General features: G+C 30.7%; 1 protein-coding gene across 5 annotated transcripts in view; it reads right to left on the bottom strand.

The window, feature by feature from the left end:
* Positions 1-24,427, bottom strand: part of LOC112595320 (protein muscleblind) — a 113,440-nt gene that overhangs the window by 72,999 nt on the left and 16,014 nt on the right. For 3 of the 5 annotated variants that reach the window (XM_025340464.1, XM_025340470.1, XM_025340467.1), the window contains 2 exons: positions 1,453-1,773; positions 1,119-1,327 (listed from right to left, as the gene is read on the bottom strand). In XM_025340464.1, the coding sequence (XP_025196249.1) occupies positions 1,119-1,304 (186 nt within the window). In that variant the 5' untranslated portion in view covers positions 1,305-1,327; positions 1,453-1,773. The remainder of the gene's footprint in view (positions 1-1,118; positions 1,328-1,452; positions 1,774-24,427) is intronic. The other 2 variants (XM_025340465.1, XM_025340466.1) reach the window with 2 other exon arrangements.

The following is a 24,427-nucleotide window of genomic DNA, read 5'->3' as shown; positions in this document are numbered from 1 at the left end:
ATTTAATGTACGCTGTGCCTTCCCACAGTATAATTGCTCCCTCCCCCCAACTCTTTATATATAATATTTATGTACAATAATGCACCGGTCTAGCCGCTTTCAAGTCACCCGCAATAATGTATTTTAGGCATAAATCGTAACGGATCTCAAGTAGATATGATTGCAAAACAACAGCTCGGGCATATATAGTAGTGGGATAGGATAGGTATAAGAAATGATTTTTATTTCGAACAACATTTGATATATGATGTTCGTGCACCTAACCTAACCAACAGGCTAGGTTAAGTTAAGGGATGTCACGTGTTCTGCGAAAACTTAATCAACCGTTATGCATATTATGGACGTGGCGTAATATCATGTTATGTAGGGGCCGGAATTATATTCTTTTGCATATTTTTTTTTTAAGTTTATGTAGTCAGACGGGGGTTCAAAATCTTTAAAAATCATAAAAACAGATGAGTAAATGGCAAAATTTTGTTTTGCATATTTGAGAATATTTCAAGTTAAAACAATATTTCGTGTAATAAAGAATATTAGAGAGTATACCGATTAAGTTTTATAGATATTTATGGGCGTAGCTAGGATTTTAATCAAGGGGGCAGTTGATAACCTTTTTTTTTTGCTTTTTCCATTCATTGTATAGTAAAAACTTACATGTTTGATATGAACGTTCGATATTTTTTTAAAAAAAATTTCTTAGTTAAAAATTTAAAATAATTAAACATTAAATATTATTATAAATAATTTAATCAAACTTTTCTTAACATGTAGTATTTTTTATTATGTATCTATTTATATATATTTATTATTTTGCAAATAAATACATATCTTTAGTTCAAGAGAATATTTAAAAGAAGCATATTTTTTTGCATATTTTACTATGATTTTTAAAGAATATTGAAAGAATATTTTCTACTTTTTAAGTGAATATTAGCATCTTATTTTGGCTATTTCAAAAGAATATAATTCCGGTTCCTAGTTATAAGTATGCATGCAGATGATTCCGAGTGACGTCGATGTACTCGAGATAGAAAGCTGGGGAGTTTCATTCTCTGGAATAATAATAATAAAATGCCATACACACACACACACACATTCGCACGCGCTCGTTCAAGTACCTTTATGCTGTCGTAGCAGGCGGTGACACGACCATTTTGAACCTCCACGTTGGCAGCCGGGTGCGCAAACTTGCAATCCGTGTCAGGTCTGGAGCACTTGTTCCGCTGGTATTCCCGGCATACCTCCAATTGCAGCCATCTGGAATCCTTGCCGTTCAGCAAATTGTTCATGTTTACAACGGCCATATTATCGCTGTTGTCTGTGTTCTCTGTGAACGAAAGAAAAATACGTCTATTTTATTTTTCCGGACGTGTGCGTGCAGTGTATTTGTTTTTGGGCGCTTGAAGCGTTTCGAGACGGACTGTAAAGAAAATATCCGGTTGACGGAACTACCTGTCGCGTATAGTGCAAGAATGGCAATGAACGTGAGATTCGCTACACGTACACTATTGACGACTGCAGTGCTCACGCAGTGCTCACCGGACGTTATTGGTTGATCACCGTAGAGTGGACCGACGGTGGCAAACGATTTCTCCTCCCTCTCCGGTTTGATGTATTTTGTTTTCTTCTGTCCGTTTTTCGGCTCGCTGGGCGGTGTGCTGGGCGTCCCGTAACTTGCCTATGTGTACTGCAAGTAACGGTGGTGATGGTGGTCGTACGACACGTGCGATTGTGTTATAATATTATATTATAACGGACGAGGGCAGAAGCAGTCTGAAAAACATAAGTAAAACAGAACACATCGATATAGTTGCGATTCGTATGGATTATAATATTATGCTATGTAATAGCTAGTAGTAAATATTATACATTATATCGCATCATATGTGTGTATGTGTGTGTGTGTAATCGAATTATGACAACGAATTCTAAACATATTATTTATGTGCTATATTTGTTTTTATATTGAATTTTTTTTTTTTTTTTTTAAACCTCATAAAACTACCCTCTTCCACGAAATGAATAAGGGGAGGGGCAATTTAATCAATATATCAACGATTAGGCCCATTCAAGCCATCGTCGTGATATGTATCGCTATATACGAGTATACGAATAATAAATATTTTATCGAAAATAATATTGTGTGTATTTTATAAAATTATTTTCATCTATAGATTTTAGTATTATTATAAATTATATAGTTGTGGACTCGATGTCATGTCTCATTCCTATAGCTACTATTGTTGTCAATTATTAGAGTAAATAAAAAAAAAAAGCCACTTATACAAGAAACAATCCGCTCATTCATTTTTAATAAGTTTTTGTTGCTAGACGTGCCTATTATCGACGTCCGGCACACTTGTTTTGTATAATATATAATGTTTATGTACATAATATAATACGTGCCAATATAACATTAATTACACGATGTAATTGCAATTAGAACATAGTTAAGGCATTTATAATATAAAAATAAGTGATTTTTTCTAATGTTTGTGCGGGTCATTTTGATTATATATATATGTAAGACGGATCGACTGTATAAAACATTTTTTATTTAATAACCGTTTGAATTGTTTTTATTATTCCCCGCAGATCGAGTGACGAGTATTATAACACTATATAATAACTTTATCTCGCCCCCGAGTCGACCTAAATGTACCACACGAATACGCATTGTACAGAGGTTTCGATCTTAAGAAAATTCCCGCGTGTCCTTGTGTAAAGCATAATATTTTGCGATATTCAAATCGTCACTTTAACGAGTAAATTATTTTAGAGACGCAGTTGCATCGGTGCAGATCTCAGAAAACGTTTTGTTACTATTATTATAATGATAATAAGATGAGTTATTTAAATTAAATTTCAACGAGAGCTGGCGATTAAAGTCTACAGCAGTGGCAAATCGTGACGAGGCATAGATAATAATGGGTTCATAATATCATATTATAATGAATATGTCCCAGTTTCTTGCGATATCGGCTAAAAAAATATTACTACCTATTTTTATCATTCAAAATAACTCGCTGGACACGCTTTTCTGTCGTCCGCCTGCGTGGTTATTATACAAAAAGTTATATTTAGACATTTAAATAATATGTATTTATGCATTTAGGAGACACCCACTACAACTGTCTCATAATGTATATTATAAGTTGGTAAATTATAATGGGTACGTGTATATAGGTATACGCCAGTATAATAATAATAATAATATTATAATTCGTTAATTTTTAAAACATTCTAAAAGAACAGTTTTTTTCACACCAACCCACGAGTCTTTTATAAGTTTTGAAAACAGTCCTATATATTCGGCACGTGGTAGTTTTGCTGTCCCTGGTGCATACGAGGTTTATAGATGCAAGCAATGGTGGTGATGGCGACGGACCGTAACGGCGAGGGTTTTTTTTTTTTTTTTACTTTTCTGCGAGAAAAGGACCTTCGCCACGGTACGACGGGTGTGGAAGGAAAAAAAAAAACTGCTGCAGACGGCGGTCGGTGGCACACCGGGGGGAGCGTGACGCGAATTATAAGATTGCGGCGAAAACGTGTGTACGAGAATATAATCATTACAAAGGGGACGTGGTGGTCGTCGCTGTCGTCGTAGTCGTCGTCGGTGGAGCGTGCTCGAGAATTATTAAGAGCCGCCTAAAGACGCGCGTGAGGGAGCCACACACACACACTCATAGTGGTAAAGTCGTGTACAGTGTAAAGTACACCGCAAGTCGGTGTAATGTAATAAAGCGTATACTGTATATCGTGTATTTATGTGGGCATGGAGAAGGGGAGGATGGATAATGTGCCGTGCGACCGGACGAAAGCAAAATATGATTAGTTTGTGTCGTTAAGTCCACAACTCACGAATTATATTTAATAAATAATAATATGATATTGTTATCTTTTTCAGATGCTCGGGAGCGTCCAATATTGCACGACAACGTGTGACTACTGTAATCGTACGCCAACACAGGTACTATATTTCTAGTCGGAGTACTTTTTATAACAATCGAGGAATAAAATACAGATAGTTTTCAAAACGGTAATATTACTCGTGTTATTAAAATAACTGTTGGTAACCCTACTAACGAAATACTTAAAATAGTTTTCTGTATAAAAATGCAAGCAAGGTAAGTATATTATTGAATTAAAATTGAAAACATCCTGCAGTGACATAGATAATGACTAGATGCACTCGACGGGCATTCTCTGATTTTACCTCAAAGTGACTTTTTTTTCTGTTCAATATTCAGATGCCAGATTACGGCCCGTAAAAATTAGGTAGAAAATACTGTTATCTCATTTTCAGTGCTTATTAGAATTTAGAATTAAATAAATATTCCGATTTCGTCTTACGTATTTTAATGTAGATTTGTAGAATACAGCGCGTTCACGTTAGCTAACAATTTTCGGCGCGAATGGTGCAAAAAAAGCTGATAAACTTCAAGATCGCAAAAAAAAAAAAACATTGATTTCGAGTTGATGAAAATAATGAGTTCTATACTATTGTAATACACTTAACTAATTTCACAATGTACAACACGTATACCATTAAAGCATTTGAATATATTATTACTTAATGTGTTACATAAAAATATATATTTTTGATCATATCAATTATACTGTTATGAATCGACTGAATTTTATGATTTTAAGAGTTGATATTTGTGTAACGATGTATAAGAAATTAAATTACATTTTTGTTATTATTATATCTATTTTATTAATATACAACTACGTTATTTTGGAAACCAAATGTGTGCTCGGACATAATATGGATACTTATATTAGGGACATTTGGCATCTATTGAACCGCAGAACGATTATCTATTTGTTCACTTTTTTTACAACCATAAATATTTGATTTAAATTATTATTATTATTATAAAATGTGTAATACCTTCAGTTTTTTTTTTTTCATTCTTAGTTGCACCCTTATAAAATATATGTTATTGATGTTAGAAACCTGCACGCAAAACTACACCCACGAATCCCCTATACAATTAAGAACACGGTAAAAAAGTTGCAAAATAATTATCATAAATTAAAATTACTGCATTTATATTCTGACCGTTTTGTTTTACTTTTTTGTTTGTTTTTATTCGTGCAAGACGACCATGACCAAAACTTTATGTTCGCACGTTACATCAAAATTTATTCGTTTATAGAAGACATTGTTTGATAATCATCTCGAAATAAAAATATGTTAACATCAAAATGTTGAGCTATCACGTTTTAATGAAAAACAAACCAACACACGCCCGAAACCATTATGGACGATTACATCGGTATAATGCGTTTATATAATGTATCAATACGGATTAAATCAGGGCAGTTTGCAGTGTTTTAGCAGTATGCGTGCTTTTAAAGTACTGAGAACTGTCGGGTCGAATATAATACCTATTACTTGTACCCGTTATTATGTTTTCTGAAAACGAAATGTACCCGATAATCCGATTTTCCGGGGGACAATATCTGACGTGATCGCACATTGACGCTAGCCAAATAATAATTATGATAATGAGTACCCGTCGACGAGTCAACGACCTCTGGGCCATACTGCTTCGGGGGGGGGGGGGGGGGAGGAAAAAATCGTTTGCATTCATTACTTGCACCGTATTTCGTTTTGAACGTGGCGCCTCTAATCCGTGAACTAACTCAGCTACATAAAATAATTAAATACATTTTTTTCCAGGCTATAAAAATTGTCCAGTCTTCTGGATCAATAACGTTGTACCTAGTTATGACCGTGCTAAGAATGATATTACAGAGGATTTATAATGTATACTGATCTTCCTTAATCTAATATTCAAATGTAGTCGAAGACGCGATTTCCAAACTCGTAGTTTATTGATTAAACGTTATTTTCGGAGTATGAATACATTTTTAAAAGAAGTCGCACATTTTGAAAAATTAAATCTTTTTCACTATATCATATCGTACGTAAAAATCCTCATACGTACACACGTAGTATACAACATATTATTATAATACTACATGACTATCAAATGGACGCAATCATAAGAAATATATGTCGAGGGAACTAAGATGGTGGACAACTGCAGACCAATGTAAAGCCGTATTTTGAAATTTGTAGTTATAAATATTTGAAATATTATGATGATAACACCAAAATGATAGCATTAGCGATTCTTGTGCACAACAATAACATCATATTTCTGTATAGTACTTATTATTGTGTATGAAATAATTAAACAAAAAGCTTCTAAGGACGAAGCAAGAATTGTAGCTATATGGTCTACCATTGTGTTACCATTGTTACCAACAATAATAAACACAACAACCGCAATTTATTTGGTCGATCTCGCATGGCTACTTAACATTTGAAATTAAAAAATTTCTATCGTTTTTGTTTTCGTGGGATGAAAATTATGTGTAAATTATAATTTAATACGCGTAATAAAGTCGACGCGGAGGTCATGAAAGCATTATGATAATAATTATAATATTTGCCGTGTACAAAAATTTACGTTTTCCGGAGTGCACGCGAACGAATTTTACTGGGCACTAAATATATTAATATATTTTGGATACTTGGGAGCTGCAGGGTTATTGCAATAATTATACGAACTCGCTCAACCGATTTACGATTGATGAGAACACGACAAAACAAAAACGAGATGAATAAAAACAATGATAAAAACACCAAAAAAAACATATATACCTTCCATCCGACTGTTGTTGATGTTTGTAAGGGTATACTTATGTAATGTGGCGGTAATTGTTTTAAACGGGCTTTTTCGCGTCATCGATGACAGACATATAATAATAATACAAATATAATATTATGGTCGCCGAAAGTCTACTGCAGAGAATATAAATTATTATAGCGATAAAATGATATAATTTTACTGAGGCTAGGATTTTTCAGAAAACGATTATTATTAGTATCAATATTATTATCATTGTTGTTATAGGTAAGTGAGTACTTGTATCATATGTTAGGTTATTCCATATTATTCATTGCACATAAGTTTGGTTTTGCCTTGTTCCGATAATGAATAAAATGAAATTATTTTATTAAAAAAACCGATTTTTATACCATGTTTTTTCTTCTCCGGGTTCGAAATAAAAAAATACTCTTTTTCCATAGGTAAATTATAATAATATATTTGTATTACATGCTCGGCCGCAGGGAATATAATATATCCGCCATGACCATAAAATATTGAAACTCCATAATACGTATGTAGTATCATGTCCAAAAACCATTTGCATCTGTTAAGTACCCGAGTACCTATAAATTACATCATATTGTTTTTTTTTATTAACTATTATGATACAATTGATTAGATCGTATCGGTTTTGTGGTTGCCGTCTACAATATCATAATTAGAGCTGTGAATTTGATGTACTTTGAATGAGATTGTCATGTGTGTATGCTCATTTCATAATATAAATACGTTTCGTATATTTTTGAATCAAAAAAGGAGTTTTATTTTTGTATTTTTTTAACAACTTTTTCCTTTTTTAGAGCATTTAACATTGAAATCCAGTTATTATAAATTTTATTTTAAGATTGAAACGTTTTAACAAGATTTTATCCGATTGAACACTATAAATCACAATTTTTAAACGGATTTGTGCCACGTAGAAAACGATATTATAGGATTGGCGGTAGTAAAATAAATGAGAATAATTCTTTTTTTTTTTTAGATTAAACAAATCCACGTAGAAGATTTAAAGATGTGCAACCCTGAAAACTTTTATTTAAATTTATCAAGGAATGTTATTTGCATCAAAATGCATTATAAATAAAAAAAAAATTATTAGTTAATAATTACCTATCAATACATTTTATTGTTTAAGTGCATTATTTTGAATTTTTAGGATATAAAAGTATTTAGTCTAAGCTATTTTTTCTAGTTTTTGAATTATATTTACAGTCTTTATTACAATGTACCTATACATATTAAGATACACTGTTTTTATTATTATTATTTAGTTACCTATGTTGTAAATTATAAGGTTCAGAAAACAATAATTTTATATTGAATTTGTACAGGAGGGCATGTATATAAATAATAATAATAATAGTTATATACCGATGAAGAAGAAGTACAAATCACCGGCGCACGGATGTACGAAAGGTATAAAATTAAATTTATTGAACGTCCGTCGAAATAGATATAGGTGCCTATCGCAGACCATAAAAATATTTTATATTATATATATATATCACCTATTGTTATTTATCGAAAAACTTTTCTCCGTGGGTGGAGGACACGTATAGATCTATAAATATAGTAATATTATTAACACGCGTATAATATATAGACACCTTCTATACTACTATAAAAATCGGCGTGCGTAGTTTATATTATACAATATGTATACACATATATATGCCAGCGAACGGTTTCGGATGAGAAGGTGAGTCGGTGGAAAAAAAATTACGCTGTAGCACAAAATCGTCAAAGAATAAATTCCTGCAAAGTTTATGGGCCACGCTCGACCGTTTTTCTCCGTCTGCGTCCCGTCGCAGTCGCTCTCTTGGAATATTATGCATCTGCAGCTATTTTACCGTCACAATAATAATACACTACTGTAATTAAAAAAAAAAAAAAAAAAAATCCCTAGACCGAAGGATAAATAGGGTCCTACAGCGGTCCCGGCGGCAACGACGAGAGAAGTCCGGATACGCGTGCCTCCTCTCCCTCTCACACTACACACACACACGTCCGCCCAAGGATTCTGGATGCTGTGAAACACGCCGAACAAGCACAAATTACGGGATTTATTTAATACAGCTTCAGAGTGCGTGCGTGCGTGCATACAGAGTGTAGGTATATATTATTATATCATATAATGTAACGTGAAACGAAATCCTTTGCGGGATTTATACCTAAGTTTTGTTTTACTGCGATTTTGTGACTATAAACGATTTTATTTATAGAGAAAATATTTGTCAAGATTGTTTCGTGTTATATATTATGACGGCGTAAAACGATTATGCGCACCTGTCTGCGTAATATAGGTGTAATACAATTCAAGCGCGTAACCAGGATTTTTTTTTTAGCGGTGCTGCGGGGTGTTTTAATTTTATATTTAAATATTATAACATGAAAGAACGGAGGAAGTCCTAACTCACTCACCATTGTAAACATCAATTTTCATTATAAAAATATCAAAAATATAAACGAAATACAACCGTCATATTGCGACAAAATATTTTTTAGAAATCTCAATCAAATAGTACGCACCTATATATTTTGTACAAAAATACGGCCGTTGGGGTATGAGGGTCGGTCCTCAAAATCAAATTTTTTACTTATATTCTATGTACGTCATAGATATATACATTAGTAATTATTAGTTTTAAAAAACCATTAAGGTTTTTCTTAATATTTGTGAATCGTACACCGCGCATGATATGTCTGAAAACGAACAAAAAATTGGATAAAATTGTATCGTATTCAAACGATTGTTGATGCCATTGATTATAGAATTACCTTGTGTAATAAAACATAGTTAATCTTCAATCAGAATCAGTTTTCATCATATTATACAAATATTTATATCATTAGTTTCTAGTTTAACACATCCTATATAGTACCTAATCAATAACAAAACACGATTGTATTATTTTATTTATAAATTATAATAATAATTTAAGTAAATACATTATTTTTGTTGTTGCGTTCTATAATTCGTTTAATAAATCAAACATAATATAATTAGTTTTTTTTTTTATTTTACATTTTTATTATTTTTATCTCATCAAAAATCACTGAGTATTAAAATTAAATATAAATAAAAATTTTACGATATGGATAAAGATTTGCTCTATGCTCTATTTATTGTAAAAATTTGGTAAATCCAATGTGTCTGATATCCAGTAAAGCACAGGGAAATTTAAATACTGAATCTTAACATTGAAAAGTAAGTCAATTATTGCTCCCTAGTTGGATACAAAACGATGTATTAATGTATTATTAATTATGGCGATAGTACGATTCTAAGAACGGCTTATTGCTGTTTCCGTCACTGCCACAAAATGGTCCAGAAATATTATGTTTTGTTTGTTGTCAATAATAATAAAATGTAATGTTCATTTATACAATGATACCAATTGGCAGCTATTATAAAATACATTTTTAATAACCGAAAATCCGTATACCATGTTCTGCCTATCTGTCTATCCTATAATCAATGGGGGTACTATAATATGTATTAAATTGAATCGCATGAAATATTGAATGTTCAATATACTTTTTGTCATCTACATATTGTATACCCTTAAAATAATATTACATATTCTTCAATAGATATGTTCAATATCGTCGTGTCCGACTCACTGCGTAGGTATACTATTTTATATTTTATTATTTTAAGCCTATATATAAATATAAAATATAGCAGGTGCACTATACATTTTGCAGTCTATATGAATAACATATAATATTAGTATAGGTAATGTCAACTTTATCAAAATATTGTTAGCTACAGTACGATAGTCTATAATAATATTTAATTTTATATATTTACTGAAAGAGTGTAACCAACGTGATATGCCACTCTTAACAGCTTTCATTATTATTATTTTTTTACTTTTTATGTTAAAATAATTTATTTAATATACATAAGTACCTACATAACAATACTATTTTATGAAATAACGTCTGGTTATTTGTATTTCTATATTTTTAATATGGTTAGATTTTGATAAGTGTCAAGATTTTTATAGAAATAGTTTGTTCATCAAGATCTATTAATATTTGTGCTTTTAAGTTAAGCTCCCCCAGTCTTCGCCTAAACAAAAACAGAAAACCATAAATATACCACTACAGAATTCTGTATACGTGCATATAAACCTATAGTACGATGATGTTGTGTACATAATATTATTATTGTAAAAGTCTTACCGAAATGGTTAACAAAAAAAAAAAGCACACCGTTTCGTGACGTTCCGCTGCAGACACATTAACATACAATATAATGATACGAGAATTTTGTTTATTTTCGTTTTACTTAACTTTTACGGTCCGCGTGTAGTCCGACTCGAACGAAATATACTCACCGCAGCCTGCAGCAGTGATGGGGGATACCTCTCGTATTTTACTTTATATATAATTTTTATTTCTTGGAAAACAATATAATATACATAAGATGATATAATAAACTACAGTACAAGCTGCAAATTCCCCCATAACCATAATGGCTGTGGTGGAGATGGATAATTACGCGGTATATACGCGTTTATTTGTGACGAAGACAGTCGCCTGCGATACCTAATCGAAACGCCATACCAATCGTCGTGTGTGTCTATGATATACACTTATATAGCTGGATAGTAACACTCAAAGGAATCGGTAATCAGTCCCTATTTGCGGTTCGTTGAACACCGCCAGCATAGGGAAATAACTCGACCACGAGGAGCACGTGGTATACGGATACAAAGGTATGTCCTGACGATATACCTTATTGGAAGTATCCACTACCCACGCACCGAGATCATTCGATTGACAATTTTCCGTTTTTCTTTGTGGGACACGTCGTAGGCGGGTTTCGCGGATACGTTTTCGCGTACACGTAGTCCGTCTGTCCATTGCATCATCTATGAATATCTAATATCATGCCATATTATATTATAATATTAGCATATTCCTGCAGGACGAAATACCTTTGTCGCACAAGTCCCGGTTGGCAACATCTTGGGAAATGTAAGGAACCACGTAATACCACTCGGGTACTAAATGTTTTACATTTTTCTTTGACGATCAGCATTCAACGTTAACATAGAAAAAAATATCATTATATTCCACTATTATGCATTGTTTCCTACGAGTTCACATAAAATAATAATTGTCCTGTCGCTTACAAGGCGATTGTTTCGAAGTTAAAAGCTTATGTTCTCGAATGGCATCAACGTTTCTAGTGTTGTATTTTTTTTTTACATTATATTTGGTCGTGATAAAAACAATATATTTTTTGAGAAAAATACATTTTAACTGTTTTTGTCATCATAATTTTTTTTTTTTTTTTTTGAGACAGTACCTAGAATATTTGATTGAAAATTTCAATAAATTAAAATCGATTTAAGAATGTGTAGATAGGTATAACTTAAAAGTATTTAAATCTATGATTTTTACATTTTTGATTATAGTGAACCAACATTTAGCGTTATATCCCTATTCCCTATGGTACTGCATGCATTCCGCTAATCTAAACTTTAAACACTTTTACATATTATATATGAATAAAAAAGTTTGTTGCTCTCTCAAATAAGTACAAATATAAAAAATGACAATGTCAACGATAAGGAATAGTAAAATATATTTTATTTTCAAGAATTTTGTTTTCTAAAGAATTTGAATCCTGTGAAAAAATAATTTTCAAGCACGTTAATACTTTTCAAGAATACGTACAAGTGTATGCCTTAAAAAATCTACTTTTATAAAATGTACCTGCGCACCGAACGTTACTCATTGTGATATATTTTTATTTCATTTTTCTTTTCATATACACCGAAAACCTAAACGAATCCAAATATACAATATATTAAAATATTATGTATGTAAATAAGCTGTAATCACATATACTGCAAAGTAATATTATATTTCTATAGATTCGTTTCGGGTGCGCGTAATACAATATACCTGCTCAATACGTATAAATGAGTTATAAGTAATTGAATATGATAAGGTTATTGCGTTTTATTTGATACGTTGAGAAAATACGGCAAAAGAATACGAATGAGACATTATCTTCCTCGTAAAATCTTTCATTAATGTTATAATAATTATATCGCAAGTTTGGATTTTTTTTATATCGTGAGACCGTGTTATTTAACACGATGATTTATTTATTTTTTTTGAATCCGGTGGGATAGAAGTACGCGTATTATTGCTCTCGCACGAGATCGCCCATTGAATCCACCATCCACGCCTAACTTTTCGTTTAGACGCTGCTGCAGATGTGCTTTTCAGCATTATTTTCGTCCCCGTTTTTCTCTATTTTCTCGAAAACTATTAAACCAGGTGCTATGTATAACATCTGGGTCCGAACTTCAATCTGCGGCAAGGCAGTGCCGCATGACGAAGGATTTTCGTCACCCCTCAAAAAGTGTTCGTTGATCGAAAAACCACATGAAAATATCACGCCGTCGTTAACCGCTGCAATAGCTAGTACACGTAATTTGTTTTGACGGGGAAAAAAAAAGTTTCATAATCATTCATAATCAAAATCACGTGACGCCGGACGATCGCTATAAATTCCTGCAAATATCATAAAAATTATGATTGTTTTAGAAGCGCCAAGAGATTTTTCACAGATATTGTCGGTACTTCATATTTATACAGTGTATAATATTATCCAACATGGTAATGATTATGTCGGCTGGCTGGTTTACATAGGTATACGCGTGATCTGTGACATACTTGGATTTTTCATCAGAGAAATAGTTTTCAAGCTCCGTTTGAAATTACTTATTACAATTATATATTTGTGTATAGTTGTACAAAATTTATATAATTATCCTATAAAATAATTTCGTCGATGACATAGGATTTTATTTTGTCCCTATATTATGTCCAAGACTACATTTATTGAGAAAACATGCTGTAAAGCGCCCAAAAGTTTTTGAACTTATTCAACGAGTGTGCTTCGAATTTAAATTACGATTTATTCAAACCTCTTTTTTGTTCAGAAGTTCGTTTTCTACCTGAATACAGTTCTGTCATTTGGAATCCATCACCACTAATGACTCTTAAACGTGGAAAATAGTTCAACGTAAATTATTTCGTTTTAGATCGATATTTTGTATTTTTCGTGAGTTAAAGATAACTCTTTAGTCCAATAAGCTTAAAATCTCTCTTATATTTCACATCGGAGACTAGCTGCTAATTTAAACTCTTAGAGAAAAGTTTTGGCAGATGAGGTTGATTCTACTACATTGCTTTTCCTTATTAATTTTAGAATTTCACACCTCACCAAACGAGAACCAATATTTCTTTCTATATTCCTTTTTCCTTTTCTAACTATTATTATTTCACTCTTTCTTAATATGCCGTCTTATATGACTTAAAAATAAGAACATCAGTTTTTCTTTTTGAGTTTGTAAATTATTTTTTTAATTTAAATTAATAGGTATAGTTATATTTTTTATTATAGTAACTTGTTTCATTGGGCTTCGGTTTATATTATCATAAAATAAAAAATAATTATTAATACGTCAACAAATAAAATATATTCTAAGTAAAATTAAACTGATTTTTTTGTTTTAATATTATTATTTACTGTAAATAATTGATAAAAGTGTATCTCTATAATGTTTGTTCTAGAAGTTTATATAGTATGCTTAACTTATTTGGGTATGTAGATAATATATGGTTTTCGTAGTTCAACAAAATTTAAACTTTAAACTTGTGGTGTTGAGAGCGGACATAGAAATTCTATTTCTCCATTCTGCCGCCAGTAAACACGTCACTGATATCTATTTGCGTTCTGCAGGTAAGGGCGTTTCGAACATCATCACTCGTAAAATATGAACGGGAATGATATAGGTATCAACAAAATGTCTACATTATACAGAGTAAATCTAAAGTGTTGGAAAGTTATACTTTGAAATTGAATTTAGATACTATGTCATGTCTTTTAGAAACACCCGGTATACATGACGATTTCATTTTAATATTATATTTACGACAACCGAGGGCTGTGGTGTCGGTGGTGCAAAACGCATATACAAGGGACTGTACACGAAAAAGATATTGTTTCGTGTACAACGCAGCTGTTGCAGTATTATACGTATGCTTATACTACGTGTATATGAATAATAATAATAATAATAATAATGATATACCGTCGCATGGGCTTAATGATAACATTTTACGCGAATCAAAGAATAAACCAACATCATATATTATGTAAATTCAATTATGTTCGCATATTGAATCTAAAAAATATGATCTACATAAAATAATTATTATTGTTATATGTTGTACTATACTGACTACCACTGTCTACTTGTAAGTACTTATAATACAACACATATTACATTACGTATAAGGTAGGCTGCAGAGTACAGGTAGGTAGCAATAGTGGGTATAATAACAAAACAATCATATATGCAAATTTTATTTCTGCATTTCCAGTTGAACTGCAATATTTATTGGCGACAGATGTATTTTTGCAATTCATTATACCTACTAATACTGTTTTGTCGGCGTGTTATAATTATAATAATAATAATAATAATAAAAATAACCGTTGCTATCGTGAACACCGAAAGAATTAAACCGTTCACCTAGAAAATATTCATAAAAAATCATACTACAAACTGAAAAATGGTGTAATACTATTTTAAGTTTACGTATAATCAAAATAGGTGAGATATATGAAAAAAAAAATTAAATGTAAGAAATTAGATACATACATTTTTTTAACAAACACAATTTGCTACTAAAATGTAAAATTAAATTATTATTTATTGAACTCGATAATCAATATGGTTATTTATCAAATAATATATGGTTCTTAAAAAGTACAACGATAAGATAAATTACGAAAATAATATATATTTGTTAGAATTCTAGGTATTGAAAACAATTACCTATATCTTTTATTCAAGTAGTCTACAATTCTATATATTCGTAAAATAAAAATGGTTAGATCAATATGTTTTTGAAAAAAAATTGTTTATTTTTGTTTTACTAGGTACATATTAAAAAAAAAAAAGAAAACAATTTGTATTGCAGAGCAAGCTATTCAAGATTACTTCTGTGATTCCGTCTAACAGTACGTCATGAAAGTAATAGCATGAGAACAATTTGAAAAGTTATTTGAATAAAATATTAATTTGTTTTTAAATTATCCATTCTCCTCAAAAAAAAAAAAAAAAATTAATATTTTTGTACGTATAGATACTATAGTATCTTACGTAGGTATGCAAAAAAAAAAAAAACCAAAAAATATCTAGATATACAATTACTTAACAAGCTTTAAAAAATAAACGCTGTTATCCCATCCCTTGCGTACAGCTTTAACAGTACAGCACTATATATATGTATTATTAATATTATCCAGTCGCAAAATGTATAATATCTTATTTTATTTTATATTATAATATTATACAGGAGCAGACCTGTCGACCCACGGGGTTGGCAAACTATAAAATATATTATAATATGCTGAGAAGGACCACATATTCACAGAGTCCCGTAGTGTGTATGTACATAATATAATATGTATTACGGGATGACCGCGCGCTCGTTTCTCCATACATACATATGGACTTTACCACTAACATATTTTACGCACGTCGTGTATGAAAATAATATATATGCGATGATACACCCGCTGCGAATATTATATTACTATTATTATTATATGCTCTACCGCGTGGTGCCTGTTTACGGTAAAGGAATAATATAGGTCTACATCTATAATCTATATATAGTGTGCGAAAAGTGAGTCGTTGCAGGCGGTGGGTGGCAAAGTAACCGAGAACCACACAAGGCATTGCGGTTCTTATATTTTCGGTAATAAGTATATATAATTTATTGTATAATGTACTTAACCTCTACGCGACTAGGTGCGTATAACACACATATATATATATATATATATATAAATAATATATATATGTGTGTGTGTGTGTGTGTGTGTGTGTGTGTGTGTGTGTGTGTGTGTGTACACTGTATAGACGAGTATAGTACTGTGTGTACTACTCCTGCAACGGACAACGGTGACAAAAACTTCAAATAACACAACACCACACCCAGATGGTGTTTCGAGCGCAGAAAACAAGAATTGAGAAGTGTGTGATATATATATATATACGTATATAATATATAAAATAGTACTTTGTAAAGTTTTCGTTTTATTTTCAAATCCCAACGTTATCAGACTATCGTTATTATACCACAAACGCGATCACGGGATATAATACTTATACGCGTATACGTATCCCCGGCGAGCGTAAAAATAATATACCGAAGTGGACATCAAACGGAAGTCGGCTATTAAAAACAAACACCGCAGTGAAGAGAAAAAAAAAAACAAAAAAAATAAATAAATAAATAAAACTTTTCCGGGCTAACTAAATTATAGACGCGAGAAATCCGTAAAATAAAAAAATCTAAAAAAACTATGTAGGTACCTACTGCAGAACCATCGCCCACGCGGGAGAGAAGACGCGAACACATTCAGCAGCGGCAGTTATCTCTCTTACATACGTACGTACGACTGCAGTGTGTATAATATATTTAAGTTTGTACGACGTTCTTATTATTATTATATATTAATATGTTATATGGGATCGGTGCTATAAATAAAGAAAACTTTTCGTATCGCGTGCGTTATTAAAAATAACGAAACAAAACGATTTACGCTCGCGCGTTTGGCGTCTACGGCCGCGTTACACAATATTATATTATACGGAGTGATCCATTTACACGGTCACTCTATCTTTCTAAGTCATCTTCTGTTTTTGCGGTGAAATAATGCGGTGATGTGTATTATATTATTAACACTAATTATTGTTTATAAAAATAAATTTTAACCGTTACGTATCATAATTTTCCATCAGAATATAATTATTGTTTGTGTTTACTATTTTTTTTTTTTTTTTTTTTTATGACAACCCATAGTTTTCAGTGAAATGCTATTAAAGTATAAAAATGCTGACATACTGATATCGAAAAATATTGAATGACTGTGGTCCGCATCGACTTTTGCGGCTTATAATAGCTTATAACCTTTTATCATTTTAGTACACGGTCATTCAAACTTTAAATGCCTCTCGATAATATAAAAATATTTGATACCAGCTGAACATATATTTTAGAAAAGAATTCTGAATCTGTTTGAGAATAAAATTTTTGTTGTCGATAAAAATTTTAAAACCAGAATAACTACGAAAACGTACTTACAGACGTATCGTATATAAAATTATATTATAGTCGTGAAAACGGATCGCTCTGTACTCAACGCATTGTGTAAGTATATACCGACAACTAAACACACGGCGATCGATATACCTAGAACATGTAATAATATCGTTATCATTACACACATATAATATACTACATGTATGTGTAGCGTACAACAATAAATACCAAATCGATAAGTTCGTCTGCGGTGTACGCGCGTATATCATTATATTATATAGTTTATAAAAAACGAAATATACGTCGGAAAAACTGTGGTGACGACTTTTCCGGCGATCGTTTAACTCGCTTTTAGCGTATAGATTATACAATTTTTTCGTAACAGATGTTTGTTTATTTAATTTTTTTTTTTTTTTTTGTTCTGGCCGAGACACGCACAATATATAAAAATTTTACAAGTCGTGATACATCATTTCAGTAGTACGTAATGTATGCGCATCGAGTGTATCTGCTTAAATACTATACATTGTATAGTGCATGCATTTGTGTACATTGTATGCCATTGTATAAGCGTAAAAAGCAAAACACGCACAGTCAACTATTCTTCTATGTGCGTAATAATAAAATTATTATACACAGTGTTAGACGATTCGACCGAAACATTCAAATCTCGGTACATAATATCGTTAATATTGTGCGAAGTTTACAGCGAATCAAACCTTATTGCGACTTCATAATGTTTTAATGCTGTGATCGAAAAACCAATCTCTGTATAATATCGTACAGTACCCTCAATAACTACGTCTTGATAAATGCATAAATAATTTGTAATATTCTATTATTATATAATATTATAATACATGATATAATATTATGTACGTGTATTAGGCATATGCGTGTATACTGTACACAAGGGGCAGTCAATGAGTACATTTTGATACAATTGATTCTGGATTATACTTAAAAAATATACATAAATCGAAGAACAGAGGAAAAATTATTTATTAGTATTAGGTATAAAAACCATGATATTTACCATTAGAACCAAAAATCCGTGAACAATGTGTCAACAATTATAAATCGAATTGATAATATAAAATATTCATCTTAAAAATATATCAGTTACGCGTCGATCGTATTGAACAAGATATTTTTACAGTTCATTATTTTGCACTCTGTGTGGTCTGGTATCACATACACGATGCACACACTTAATTTTAAAGAGTGATTCACCAAGTACGCTCAACCCCTTTTTCTTCTTCAATAATTCAGTTATTTATAATCTGAATTTTAGAACGTTTATATATATTTAAATTGCTTATATTTTTTGTACTGGTTAAGCAGTTTCCAATTTAAGGAGTATACTATTTATTATACATTTGCATAATTTTCAAAAAAATTATATACAAAATACTTTACAGTAAACAAAGAAAGAGGGTAAGGGATATAAATACTCATTTGAAAAAAATTGCAGTATTACCACGAGACCGGGGACATTTCTTAAATAATAAGAAAAATCTCAAGAATTTTAAAATATAATTAATAAGGCGTACATTAAAATATTTAAAAATTTAATTTTGAATAAATTTATTATTAAATTAAAAAATGAGAGAAATAGTGTTTGATGAACCATCCTGTATAAACATAATAACGGATTTTTTGTATATTATCATCTATATATTCAGTAAAAAAATGGTAACATATTATACTGCATTATTTTGCGGGCTTACACCGTCCGAATAGTAATAATTATTATTTTTTTATTGTTAACGGGTAGTGCAGTTGCGCATTGCTGTGCCAGACGATATCGATCTAATTATTAAAAATGTATAATAATATTATTGTATCATTATATAATAATATAATAATTGTAGGTATACAATCGTAGTATTATTATACACACGCGAACACCATATGCAACCAGACCCCTGTTGTAAGAAGGGGGAAAAAAGCACACCTCGCCTTGGTGCAGTGTTTATAAAATATATGATTATATTATGTTGAACGAGTATGACTGTATAACATTAAATGTATATTTTACTAAGCACATTATGCATACTATCGAAGGACAATCTTTTTGTCGCTCAAAATGTATTTGAAACCCCGTTGGGCTCGACGTGGTTCAATTTAATAATATAATAATAAACATAAATTTTCAGTTGTATCGTTAAAATTCATTTTTAATAATGTTCGTAACGGATCGATTATTTGTGTAAGTTTTGGAAAAAAATGGATGGCGTACAATGGGGTGTTCTATTTTTATAAGGCCACGCTTTATAATATATTATTTTTCGCATCGATTTTTATGATTTTGGAAAAAAAAAACTATATTTTTATAACACATCAAATTTTATTGCATAATCTCAAGTATATAAATTTATTTTATCAATGGTAGGTATATACCTCACAAAATAGCAGTAGTCCAATACTGGCAATACTCAACTGAACTTCAAATGTTCAGGTATTAATAATAATAATAATAATAATAATAAAAAGATTTATTTCATATGCATCAATACTACGAATATTTTATTATAGTGCGACCAGTAAATGTACATTATGTCATTATTTTATTTGAATATTTTGTCGTATTGTACGTGCGTAATAACAGAATCTGCGTTGCGTACGATAAACTACAATGGACATTGTATCGGTATACTTATTACCTACACACTTCGAGGGCCGGCTTAACGAGTACTTAATTTATAAAAAAATCCTCGAGTATCCGCCCTAGTCGGGCCATACTATTGCTCTGTAGCGATTACAATATTTTAAAATTTCATGGTTTTAAAATATTAATACTATACCTACTTCGCATCAAAATACAGCGCACGTATAGAGGTACCGTCGGAGAACAATGGAAAATGGAAACGCATTACAATATATGGAATTTGAAAAAATATACTATTGAGCATTTATCGCATATTATTTTGATCTTGCGTTTTTGAATACAAACACTGTATAAAAGTATAAAAAGTATTTAAATATTACGGTTAAGAGTAAAAACTCTAAAACGTCGAAATATAATGTAATATATACATACAAGTACCTATGCGAATAATAATTGAATAATTGACGCACTAAAGTGAAAAATAATAATGATATGCAACCCGCATTTATTCGTTATGACGTTGTATGTTTTATGCATAAATTTGTATTGGAAGGTACATATAAATTATTACTATATAATATTATAATTATAATTGAAAAGTTAAAGGTAAACAGTCACAAAACATTTAACAGATAAATGTTTTTAGATTTTCTAATTTCTTAATTTATAATTAATGTAGTCTTATTTTTAAAATTATTCATTTATCATAAACACCTGCCACCTATCTACTCGTATGCTCAAATTACAGATAGAAAACAATTTAAAAAATATTAAAAATGCAGTCATATTGTTATTGTGTGTGTTAATTAATTTTTTTTTTTTACTTCGTTATCCAAACTGATTTGATTGTAATTTATAGATCATTATATTATGTACTATTGATTTTGTATTTAGTACCATTTTAATATCTGGATACTAAATTTTAAATATTTGTAGATTTTTTTCCTTGTAATTTAGATTATACTTGTCATAAGTAATAATTTTTTTTCATCTAACTCGACATGAACTTTCAATGTTTTAATGGTCTTATTAAAAGAATTCAGCCATATATTATTTAGTAAAAAATATTTTATTAATGTACGATAACATAAATTTAATATAACAATTACACAACCGTATAATAATGACGTGCTATGAATGTACATAAAACATTTTATTTCTCTTTAAAAGGTTTCAAATTGGTTGTTTCTCTTTTGATGTAAATAACAAGTCCAGACATGTTATAATATGTATGCGCTCTACATGATTACACTGAGCTCGCAGTTGAGGTAAATATATATTTATTTTATATATATATAAGTCTGTTTTTTTTTAGGACAAAGATATGTTTTTATACTAAAAATACGTACGTCTATAAACCAAATACGGAAAAACGAAGAAATAAATAGTATTTTCAAGTTTATAATATTTGCCATGGTGATAAAATCGTTCCAAATGACGACTCAAGATGATTTTAACGAAAAAATTCGGACTTGTCTAACTTCTCAACCGTCGATTAAACACAACATCAGAACGATAATTTAAAATAAATTATAATGGCGTGCTATGGCGATCGCGTTATTATATTATTTATCGATTTTCGGACGAACAACAACGGGATTGGAGTAGCTAGTAGGTCAGAGCCTAAATATCACGATCTAGACGGGCGCAGATGGTCATCATTAAAATTTAGCATGCCTCGATACGTAATAACAATAATAATATAAGGATCGGATAACTTTTTTTCACAAATGAAAATCAACTTAATAATTTTACTATAAACCGTTAAGCAAATTATGTTTTTGGAAAATTGTTAAGTATCTTTAGTAAAATTCGAACGAATGGTTTTCGAGTTATTAAAATATACAGTTTATACCTACTAAAGTAGATAAAAATAAAATAAATAAAAATATTTTTAGAAAAATACAAATTTAGTAAATGGGTTTGAAATCTACTCATAGTATTTATTATACCCTTGATGAAGAAAGAAGATCAACCCATTTGCGCCAGTTGTAGTACTCCCCTATCAATTAAACATATTATATCTGAATGCCGCTTCTTTGAAAAGAACAAACGCGATGCTGAGGTATCAAATATCATATCGGAAGTCCTTCACCCTGACAATATAAATCGCATGATATAATTTTTGATCAAGACCAACCTATTATCAATAACTTATAACCCTTTTTGTTTTGTAATATGTTTAGTTAAATAGTGTAGATGAAGAATTTGTTAACCTTATAACTCATTGTACGCCAATGGCCGTAGTCGCCGAGTCTTAAACTAGGTAAATAATAAAAAAAAAAAAAGTATTTATTATAGCTTTTTATCCGAGCGGTTAAAAATATTATCAAGACATTAATAGATTAGATACCTAATAATTATTATTTATTATTAAAACCATTATATTCTCTGTATATTTCTAACCACTATTATCACGGATCTATCATCCTATGCATAAACAATTGGATGACTCTGAACATCTCTTTCAAAGTTCAATTTAAATACATAAACATTTACAGAAAAAAATCATTTACTAAATAGTTTACAGAAAAAGACGATGGGCGAATCTAATTTGAAAAAAAAATTGGTTTCGTTACAGAAAACTTCTTGTGGTACATAAAAAAAAAAAATGTGAGTATTTGAAAACATGCGGTCTTTAAGTGGTACACTTATTCCACACAATAGAAATTTGAATGAATTGATCATTGATAGAAAAATTGGAACTACCCTGTATATTATATATTATTATTATTATTATTATTATTACAGCTGGTTACGACATCATATACAATAATGTGATATTACATACACGAGACGAACGTAATATATTATAATGTTATATTGTGCGTATACTTACAGTGTGCGCTTTGGAAATAATATGTTTTATAGTACGCATGTGTACGATTAGATTTTATAGTATCGGTCCGCTAACAATAATAATAACAAATATAAACATTAAACAACCCATTGGATCCGAGATGAGAGAATTGAGTTGGTCACGACCGCTTCGCAGTTTTATTTGTCCGAAAAATCGCTGACTAGCACATCCTATACAATAATATCATGTACATTAATATGTTTATTTACTCGGACTGGAGCAGACACGATGTAAACATAAACATCTGATACAAAAGTGGTGCGAGGCAAATAAAAAACTATAAGGACTAATAATTCATTTAATTTATATTAGGCACTGCATATCCGAAATCATTGTGTATTATAGATCGGCGTCATTCGCAGCTGCGGCGCGCCAAAAGCATACATAATATTATAATATTGATCGCACAATAAGGGAGGGGAATTATTTACAAAATACGAAAAAGTTTTAGCAAAGGAACCTGCCCGCATGGCGTGTAATGCAGAAAAACGATCGAAAAAAATTATATATCTTGCTCTTATCCGTTCCCGACAATAATAATAATAATAATAATAATAACGGCAAATAATATATTAATATCGTATCGAACGGCTGCCGTTCGGGAGATTCTGCAGTAAGTGTGACGATAAATTTTATTTTTTCTATCCTTTACCTCCCATTTAGGATGACACAGTACCGCGGTTAAAAATCATAACGCTGTCGAACGCAATGCATTATCTTATCTGAATAGGTATAGGTGTATAGAAGAAAAATTTTTATCAAATTATTGTCTGAAGGTGGACATCGCCAACTACACTGAGTTAAAAAATTGACGTTTAAACTTTACGACTAGACTACAATTATAAGTTCCTAATAATTGTGTAAGTATATAGTAAACTATTGTTGAAGTTATGTCAAGTTAAAATCATGAGTTTACAGTGTTTACACATATATTATCTGTATAAGTATTTAAGACTATTAGACTAATATAATTACAAAATGTGAAATGACATTTTTTTAATAGCGTAAATTTCCTATCACAAGTTATAGGTTTTTTAATTGAGAGTTGTTTGATTTTTCACAGAACTTTACTCCTACAACTCTCTTTAACTAATGTAACTATAATTC

This window comes from Melanaphis sacchari, unplaced genomic scaffold (genome assembly GCF_002803265.2).
Source record: "Melanaphis sacchari strain LSU unplaced genomic scaffold, SCAv2.0 Contig26_pilon_pilon, whole genome shotgun sequence".
Taxonomy (NCBI): domain Eukaryota; kingdom Metazoa; phylum Arthropoda; class Insecta; order Hemiptera; family Aphididae; genus Melanaphis; species Melanaphis sacchari.
This window is presented reverse-complemented; position numbering and strand designations above follow the sequence as displayed.